This window comes from Anser brachyrhynchus (assembly GCF_964034855.1).
Source record: "Anser brachyrhynchus genome assembly, chromosome: 30".
Lineage (NCBI taxonomy): Eukaryota > Metazoa > Chordata > Aves > Anseriformes > Anatidae > Anser > Anser brachyrhynchus.
The window spans coordinates 735361-744840 of NC_137723.1; the positions used below are offsets into that span (position 1 = coordinate 735361).

The 9480-nt window shown below is 56.5% G+C and overlaps 1 protein-coding gene across 1 annotated transcript; it reads right to left on the bottom strand.

Annotated features, from left to right (window-relative positions):
* Positions 1–353: 353 nt before the first annotated feature.
* Positions 354–9382, bottom strand: LOC308184198 (butyrophilin subfamily 1 member A1-like). The gene is made up of 11 exons (XM_080571029.1): positions 5041–9382; positions 4285–4632; positions 3373–3654; positions 3139–3243; positions 2793–2813; positions 2235–2258; positions 2114–2134; positions 1995–2015; positions 1713–1733; positions 1522–1554; positions 354–1344 (listed from the first exon to the last, which is right to left on the bottom strand). Exons 1-11 carry the CDS (start codon positions 5138–5140, stop codon positions 716–718), a joined length of 1605 nt encoding a protein of 534 aa, XP_080427155.1. The 5' UTR covers positions 5141–9382; the 3' UTR covers positions 354–715.
* Positions 9383–9480: the final 98 nt, after the last annotated feature.

Here is a 9480-nt window from a genome sequence, read left to right on the forward strand (position 1 = left end):
CAGGAGCCGGTGATACCTTCTGTGGGCACAGCTTCTGCAGAGCCTGTGTGATGAGAGGCTGGAAGCTCTTTGGGTGCCCCCAGGGCAGGGCAATAACCCAGCTAGGACAAGTGGGTCCCAGGCACCAGCTGGGAAACCAGGGGCAGCTGGAGTTTAGGTTCCTCCTGGCTCTGACTCCCAGAACCAACAGCAAGGAGACGGTCTGCTGCAAGACACCTTCCCAGGCAGCAAAGCCTCAGGACAGAAGCACCCAGGAAATGCCACTGCCAGACTCCATCTTCCTGTACAAAACTTTATTTGCCACAGTCCTGCTGCTGCTGTGCCTTGGTGTTCTCCAGAGGAGGGAACAAAGAGCCCCCACAGGCTGCTCATGCTCAGCACCAGGCACAGAGCAAAGATCAACCCCAAACTAGGAGGCAAAGGTGGCCTGCAATGGCCGGCAGCACACGGTGACCACATCCCTTGCTCTGGGGTCTGCAAGCAGTGCAAGCAGAGGGGAGAGGAGCGTGGAGAGCTGCTGCAGCCCCTGTGCTGCCTGCTGGGGCTCAGAGGCAGGGTGAGACCCGCGGGTGCCAGCAGGGCTTGTGCCCCAGCACAGGAACCCTGTACAGGGCAGAGCCCAGGGTCTGCAAGGGGCCTGGCCCCTGCTTGCAGCATCCCAGCCCTCCTCCAGCAGCAGGGAGGAACACGGGGCAGCCCCTGGCCCCACTGCCCCTCATTCCTGTGCTGCTCCTGCAGGATCAAGAAGAGGTGATCCAGGAGTGGGTGGAGAAGGGCAGGAGCCCCCCAGGGCTGGGGACAAGGTCTGGGGGGTGCTGTCACTCAGGCACAGCTTGACGCTCCTTGTCCTCAGCCAGAACCAGGGGCAGATGCTCTCCCCATTGAAGGAGGCTGCTGTGAAAGTGAAGATCTCCACCCCATTGTCAGCATTGATAAAAGACACGTGCCCCTGGGTACAGTCGAGACAGACCCAGATCCTCGTGGGGACAGGGGACAGTGACAAGGGGGTGGGAGGAGATGTGAGAGACATGAGCTGCCCCTGATCGTACTGCACAGCCCAGATTCCTTCTTCAGGGCTCACGTTGATCTCCACCTTCCTCTTCACAGATGCCCTGGCCACCCCCACAGCCCACCGAGAAAACTTTCCCCTCTCCCCCTCCACCTCCACCTCCCACCAGTGCCTCCCCTCTCTGAACTCCTCATGGCCCAGCACGCAGCACCGATGGGCAAATCTCTCTGGTGTGTCAGGCACTTGCTGCCGTTGCCTTTCCTGTCTCACACTGCTGTTGTCCTTAGACACAACAAGGTCAGGATGAGCCGTGTCTGGATCCAGGGTCACCTTCACTGCAGGGACAGAAGGAGCCAGGCCATCAGGGGCAGAGCTCAGCCCTGGGCAGGCTTTCCCCAGCTCGGGGCCAGGAGCTGCCCCACGGGGCAGGAGATGGGGCACCTCTTGGCTCCTGAACATGCCCCAGCAAGGGCAGCAGAAGCACTGTAGAGGGCAACCCAATACACACCTACCTCTATTTTGAGGCAGCAGAAACTTTCTCCATGCTGGAATGAGAGGGGAGAGCTGGTCACAGCCTATGGCTGGTGCCCAGTGGGTGTGGGCAGGGTGAGGGGCCAGCCCTGGGCTGCTCTGTCCCAGCTGCCCACCCTCCCCTGCACATCACTTTAGTGTTGTCCAGAGGCCCAAGCATTGGGACACTCACCCAGCTCTGCAGCTTGTTTCTCTACAAATGAAACAGAAAAGCAAAACATGATCAGAGGGCACAGTTTCTGATCCCATACCTCTCACTATGACACTTTTTTTTCCTTATTTTTTTTTTTTTTTGTCTGTCTGGAGAGTGAGAATTACCCAGCCCTACAACTTTTTCGTCTACAAACGAAAGAGAAAAGGAATGCATCGATGAGAGGAGTCAGCTTCTCATCAATGGCTGCTACAAACCAAAGACCCCGAATTCCTTCAGTTGTGGGGGGGAAGAGAGACTCACCCAGTCTTGCATCTTTTTCCTCTGGAAAAGAAAAGCATAAGGAATGCATGATCAGAGGGAAAAACTTCTCATCCATTGTCTATGCAGCAAATTCTTTCAGATTAGGGATGGCTACTCACCTATCTCTGCAGCTTGTTTCACTGGAAAAGAAAAAGAAAGAGAAAAGCAATGTATGGTCAGAGGGGAGAGTATGCCTGTGGGAAGACACCAAATGCCTTCTCTATGTGGAAGGAGACTTACCCAGCTTTGCATCCTTTTTCGCTACTATAAAAAGCAAAAGGAATGAATGGTCAGAGTGGAGAACCTTTCACCCCATTGTTGCTTCCATGGCTAGACCCCAAATTTTTTTGATCTCGTGCATGGGCACAGACCACCTAGCTCCCAGACTTGTAGCGATGAGATTAACAAGGACCGAGGCCCAGCATTTTGCAACACTTGTAGCATTAAGAACAGACAATTTGTGCAGCTCTCTGCACCGTGCCACCAAAACACAAGTGGAAGTGAATGGGGATGGGTGGAGGACGTCCCTGTCTCAGAAGCGTCAGTGCAGAGCGAGGCAGCCCTGCAGCTCACTCCCCATCCCCACCTTGATCCCCGTTCCTTTCAGCCATCCCGGCCGTGTCCCGTGCCCAGGGCAGCCCCAGCCCCAGCACTCCCCACTCCCCCGTCAGGCTCCAGCTGCTCCTCCAGCACCCCCGAGCCACCAGCACACAAGACCCCAGAGCCCACCCAGCCCAGTCCCTCCCGCAGGGACACCACTTCCCCAGGGGGCTGGGGGCAGGGACTGCAAGGACTCACCCAGCTCTCGGCTCTGTGCCGCTGAAAAGCAAAGGCGGAGGAACAGGAGGTCAGCAGAGCAGCTTGGTTGCTCGGCGGGAACATCTGCAGGGGGTCTGGGCCTTCCCACCAGCCCCACGCTGCACCCATGCTCCCTGGCCTCCCACCCAAGGCCCCTTGCCTTCTCCCCTGCCTTCGTTGCCCAAGGCAGAGGCCCAAGAGGATCCTAAGGCCTTTGGGATCCCCAGGAGAACATTCCCTTCCTCCTCCTACGCACCTCCCTGGGCCAGGGCTCAGCCCCGCTCCAGACCCACGTAGGTCCCTGCAGAACACCTCCCTCCGCTCCATCCCTGCGCTGCCAGCTTACCTTTCTTTCGAAAGAGATAAACACCGAGGCCAATGGACACAGCCAAAAGCACGAGGACCAGAGCCTGAGCCACCATCCAGGGCTGGGCGTTGTGGAAGAAGGGAGCTGAGAAAAGGCACCAGGAAAAGGGCCGCGCTTCCATGCCCGCAGGTGGAAAAGCAAGACCCAGACTTCTCCCAGCTCAGGACAAGTGCAGGGGCCAGGAACACCTCACCCTGGCTGTGCTATTTGTACCTGCGATGTGCAGGGACGATTCCCGCTCCTGCTGGAGGCGGCTGCTCCTGACCATGCAGGACAAGGGCCCCTCCATGCTCCCGGTCACGATGACGCTGCCTTCGATTTCAAAGAGCCCCTCCTGGTCCTGGGAATGTGTCTGGGAGACTGAGGGCAGATGCTGCCCGCGAGCATCCCTCCACAGCAGCTGTGGCAGCGGGTACCAGCCGGCCGATCGACACAGCACCCGGACACCTCCGGCCTCGTAGCTCCCCAGGGAGAGGTGGGGGTCAGTGCCTGTGGCTGGGGGAAGAGCCCGCAGCTGGGGCTTGACTTGGGGGGGGATTCAGTTCCAAGGCAAGGACCCCATCTTCTCCCATGCCAGACACAGCCGAGCCCAAGCACGGCCCCAGGGGCTCAGGGACCGGGCACCTCACACACTCACCCTCAACCCAAAACCACCCTTCCAGGTGCTGGACCCAGACAGCAGAGCTGCATAATGGCACGGGCCCCAAATTGCCCAGAAAACCCAGGTGCCAAGCTCCAGCACCTCCAGGCAGCAGCTCGGCAACAAGCCATTCTGGTTCAAGAAGCCCCGAGACTTCCAGACAACGTCTCAGGTCTCCCCCAGCACACAAAGCAAAAGTAAAGCAGACGTCCGGCTGCTCAGAGGACTCTGCAGTTCTCCCTGTGTGGTGTTTGGTCACATTGCTGACACAGCTGAAGGTGCTGCTCAGCAGCCTGTGCCCAGTGCCCTCACAATATTATGATTATTGTCTTCAAGGACACCAGGGAAGACTGACAAAAATATCCATGGAGCTCTCTCCCCAAATATTACCTCCACATCCATGGGCATGCTCCATGCTGTGAAAGAGCTGAAACATTCAAAGGACACGTAAACTCTGCTCTCGCAGCATCACCCCAGCCACTAACCTGACACCTCCAGCTCCACAATGGCTTCATCATAAGCATCAACATCTCCTGCAGTGCAGCTGTACTGGCCATCATCAGAGGGTCTCAGTCCCGTGATTCGCAAGTCCAGGCTTCCAGCAGAGAGACCATCTCTGGCCAACTCTGTCCTCCCGGTATATGCCCGCATCTGCTCCCCGTACAGGTCCTCTCCATTGCGGTAGTGGTGCACTGTCTCAGAGAACTCATCCCGGATCCACCTGACATCCAAGCTGCGAGCATCCCGTTGAGGGGACAAGTGGCAGGGCAGCACGACATCCTGCCCCACGGTGGCAGTGAGAGTCTGGCCTGGTCCCACCACTCTGAGCTGGGCTGGGCAATGGAGAAGGGAACAGAGAGGCGGTGAGATTTTGCCATCGCAAATTTATGGGCAGTGAGTGACAAAGGGCGAGCTGTGCGTGAGTTGGTGCGTGCTGCATCCCCCATGTCCCATGGGAAACCACTGGGGAAACAGGAGAGGGAGAGGGAGGACGTGCAGGAGAAGGAGGTGTGCTGGGAGTGGGAGCCCTCTCTGCAGCATTCGGGCAGGTGAAGAAGAGCCAGAAAAGGCAGACAAGGCAGCGCCCATATTGCGTGAAAGAACCAAAGAGAAAGCGAAACCCAGCCAGGGCCGAGCTGTGGGCTCAGGTCCCCCCAGCCCCACGGCAGCTCCCCTGCCCCACGGCAGCACATCTGCCAGGCCCAGGGGGGAGAGCCCCCAGCAGCCCTGCAGGATCCTACCTGAGCCCATCTGGAGGAGGAGCAGAGTGACGAGGGAAGTCAGGAGGCCCCTGGCATGGCCGGTGAGGCTGGGGCGGCCACAGCCCCAGGGGAGCCCCATCTGAGAGAGAGGTCTCCCAGGGGGCAGGCAGCCCCCCAGGGCTTCTTCTCCAAGGGAGCCCCACCAACAGAGAGGTCCTTCACAGGACCCAGCAGAGCTGCAGGAACCACAAGGCTACTCCCAACTTCCCCAACCTTTGCCCAGTTTGTTGGCTGCAATAACCCTCTGGGAGGAGCTCTGCCCCTGGGCCAATGCATGGGGAGCTCTGCAGGGCTGGCACCACCATCCCATCACAGCTGGGTGCCCAGTCCACCGCCTTCAGCAAGCACGAGGGGCTTGTCCCCAGCAGGGGCCTCTCCGGACCTCCAGGGAAAGCCAGTGTCTGAGCTTGTTCATCTCCACCCATCTAAGGAGGAATCAAACAGTGAGCAATGGGAAAATGTGGAGAGATGGCAGAGCAGAAGTGGGCGGGATCGGAGGCTGCAGGGAATGGGGCACAGCTGGGTGCCAAGCCTGGAGCTGCCACCCTTTGGCCAGGGTGCTGAAGGCAAAGAGCCAGCCCCGCTCCAGGCTCCAGTAAAGCAGCTGTGGCAGAAGGTTGTCTCAAATGGGCAGGGACCTTCTTCTAGAGCTTAGGTGGATGAGGAAAGTTTCTGTTTGCTGGAAGTGAGGTCAGGCAATATGGAAGGACTACAGAGATGCTGTTTGCCTTTGTAGGGAGAAAGTTCGTGACCCTCAAATAGGGTCATCGACTTCACAGAGATGTTTAATGCTTTCTTTGCCTTCATCTTTAACACTGATGATGGGCTGTGGGACCCCAGGTGCCCTGAACTGGAGGACAGTGACTGCTGGAACGATAAACTCCTAACAAACCCCGAATTTGTGTGGGATTTACTACTCCAGGTGGATGCATACAAGACTATAGGGCCTGATGGGATTCATCCCAGAGTACTAAGAGAACTGGCTGCTGTCATCATGTGTGGTGGTTTTATTTAGGTGGGCAGCTGAGCTCCACCACAACTGCTCTCTCACTCCCCCTCCTCAAAGGGAAAGGGGGATGGAAATGCAAAGGATTGAAATAAGGACCAGGAGATCACAATAATTACCATCATGGGCAAAACAGACTCACCATAGGGAGATTAAAGAAATTTATTACCTATCACTAACAAGGTAGAAAAGTGAGAAGCAAAGAAAACAAACCAGAAATACCTTCCCCTCATCCACCCTCTTCCACCTCCTCCCCCCGAGTGGCGCAGGGGAACGGGACAATGGGGTTTGCAGTCAGTCTATAGCACTTCGTCTCTGCTGCTCCTTCACGGTCACTCTCTTCCCCTGCTGCAACGTGGGGTCATAGAATCATAGAATATCCTTAGCTGGAAGGGGCACACAAGGATCTGCTGGCACCACACAGGTGCCAAAATTTCTACCCAAAAATTCAGACCATATGACTAAGAGCACAGTCCAAACGCTTCTTAAACTTCTTAAACATGGCTTGGTGCCATGACTATGTCCCTGGGGAGCCTGTCAGTGCGCAACAACCCTCTTGTTGAAGAACCTCTTCCTGATATCTAGCCTGAACCTCCTGTTGCAGCTTGACACCATTCCCATGGGTCCTATCACTGGTCACTAAAGAGAAGAAATCGGTGCCTGCCCCTTCACTGCCCCTTGTGAGGAAGCTGTAGACCACGATGAGACCTACCCTCTGCCTCCTCTTTTCCAGGCTGAACAGGCCCAGTGACCTCAGCCGCTACTCATACATCTACCCCTCTAGGCCCTTCATCATCTTTGTGGCCCTTCTCTGGACACCCTCCAACCGTTTCACATCCTTTTTGTACTGTGGTGCCCGGAACTGCACACACTACTCAAGGTGAGGCCACACCAGCACAGAGTAGATAGAGTGGGACAATCACTTCCCTCGACCAACTAGCAATGCCGTGGTTGGCCCTCCTGGCTGCCAGGGCACGCTGCTGGCTCATATTCATCTTGCTGTCAACCACAACCCTCAGATTCCTCTCTACATCGCTGCTCTCCAGCGTCTTCTCCCCCAGTCTGTACATATAGCCAGGGCTGCCCCGTCCCAGGTGCACAACCCAGCACTTGCTCTTGTTAAACTTCATGTGGTTGGTGATCGCCCAGCTCTCCAAGCTGTCCAGATCTCTCTGCAAGGCCTTTCCACCCTCAACAGAGTCAACAACTCCTCCCATGGGATGCCATCCTTCCCAAACTGATCCTACGTGGGCTTCCCACAGGCAGCAGTCCTTCAACAACTGCTCCAATATGGGTCCGTACCATGGGGTCCATCCATCAAGAGCACACTGCTCCAACCTGGGTCCTCACAGGCAGCAGCTCCTGGCAGATCCCCTTCTCCTGTGTGGGCTCCTCTCCACGGGCTGCAGCTCCGGCTCAGAGTCTGCTCCAGTGGGAGTTCTCCACAGGCCGCAGCCTCCTCCAGGCTACATCCACCTGCTCCACCGGGGGCTCCTCCACAGGCTGCAGCATCGAGATCTGCTCCGTGTGGGACCCGTGGGCTGCAGGGGGACAGCCTGCTCCACCAGGGGCCTCTGCACAGGCCACAGGGGAACTGCTGCTGCGTGTCTGGAGCACCTCCTGCCCTCCTGCTGCACTGACCTTGGGGTCTGCAGGGCTGGTTCTCACTCCTCGCTCTCCCAGCTGCTGTTGTGTAGCAGCTTTTTCCACATTTCTTAAATATGCCCTCACAGAGGCACAAATAACATCACTTAGTGGCTCGGCTCTGGCCAGTGGTGGGTCCCTTTGGAGCTGGCTGAAATTGGCCCTTATCTAACATGGGGCAGCTTCTGGATTCTTCTCACAGAGGCCACCCTGCAATGCCCTGCTAGCAAAACCTTGCCACGTAAACCCAATACATCATGAAATCTCTATAATTTAATTTTTAAATATACTGAGGAATCTGCAGAGGTCCCAGTGACTGGAAGCTGCCAAACGTTGCCCCAGTTTCCAAGAAGGGCAGCAAAGAAGACCCTGGGAATTACAGGCCTCTCAGTCTCATGGCAGTGCCTGGTAACGAGACTGCTCTGGGAGATTGCTGTGGGAGTAAGCAAAAAACACCTGAGGGACAACGCGGTCACTGGTCACAGCAGACACGGGTTCGTGAGTGGAAAACTCATGTTCAACAAACATAATTTCCTTTTTTTGATAAGGTCAGTCTCCCATTTGACCGAGGGAGACAGATGAGGTGATCTTTTTGGATTTCAGTAAAGATTTCAACATGGTTTCTGACCGTATCCATCTGGACCAAATGCCCATCACAGAGCCAGACAAATGCACAATACGATGGGTGAACAATTGGCTGAGGGGTCAGGCTCCGAGGGTTCTGGTAAAAGGGGCAACATCAGGCTGGCAGCCAGTCACGAGTGGGGCTCTGCAGGGCTCCATTTTGGGGCCAGGTCTCTTCAGTGCTCCCACAAATAACCTGGATGCGGGATGGGAAGGAAACCTAAGTGAGTTTGAGGCTGACACTGAACTGGGAGGAGCTGCTGACTCTGTTGAAGGTGGAGAGGCCTTGCAGAGGGATCTGGTCAAAGGGGAGAGCTGGGCAGCCACCGTGGTGGCCCACAGCTTCCTGATGAGGGGAGCGGAGGGGCAGGCGCCGGTCTCTGCTCTCTGGGGCAAGCAACAGGGCCCGAGGGAACGGCATGGAGCTGCCACAGGGGAGGGTCAGGCTTGCTGTTCGGAAAAGGCTCTTCACCAACAGAGTGGTCGGGCACAGGAACAAGCTCCCCAGGGACGTGGCCACAGCCCTGAGCCTGCTGCAGCTCAAGGCGCAAGGCCTGATTTTTGGATGGTCCTGTGTGGAGCCAGGAGATGGATTTGATGGTTCTGGTATGTCCCTTCCAACTCAGGATATTCTATGATTCTGTGACCCCAGCGTGGACTCAGTTACTCCCAGTGAATCCCAGTTGACCAGTTGTGGTCCCAGTTGTCCCCAAATGGTCCCAGATGCTCCTGGCTGCCACCAGCAAATCCCAGTTGCTCCCAGTGGTCCCCAGTGCAGTCCTAGTTGCTCCCAGCATGAACTCAGTTGCTCCCAGTTGGCTATAGCATAGAACTAGTTGCCCCCACTGTGGTCCCAGATGCTGTCTGTCTGTGCCATCGTGGTCCCAGCATGCCCAGTATGCCAGCAGCAGGTTCCATTTGCTTACAGTTTGCCCCACCATGGTCTCAGTTGCTCCAAGTTTGTAGCCAATTGATCCTAGTTGGCACAGCTGTGCTTCCGCTTGAAACCGGCATGGTTCTAGTTGTTCTCCAGTGTGGTTCTAGAAGATCCCAGTTTCCACAACATTGTTCCCCATGTCCCAAGTTTTCCCCATCATGTTCTCAGTTTCCCCCAGTGTTGTTGCAGAAGCTCCCAGTTGCCCTCA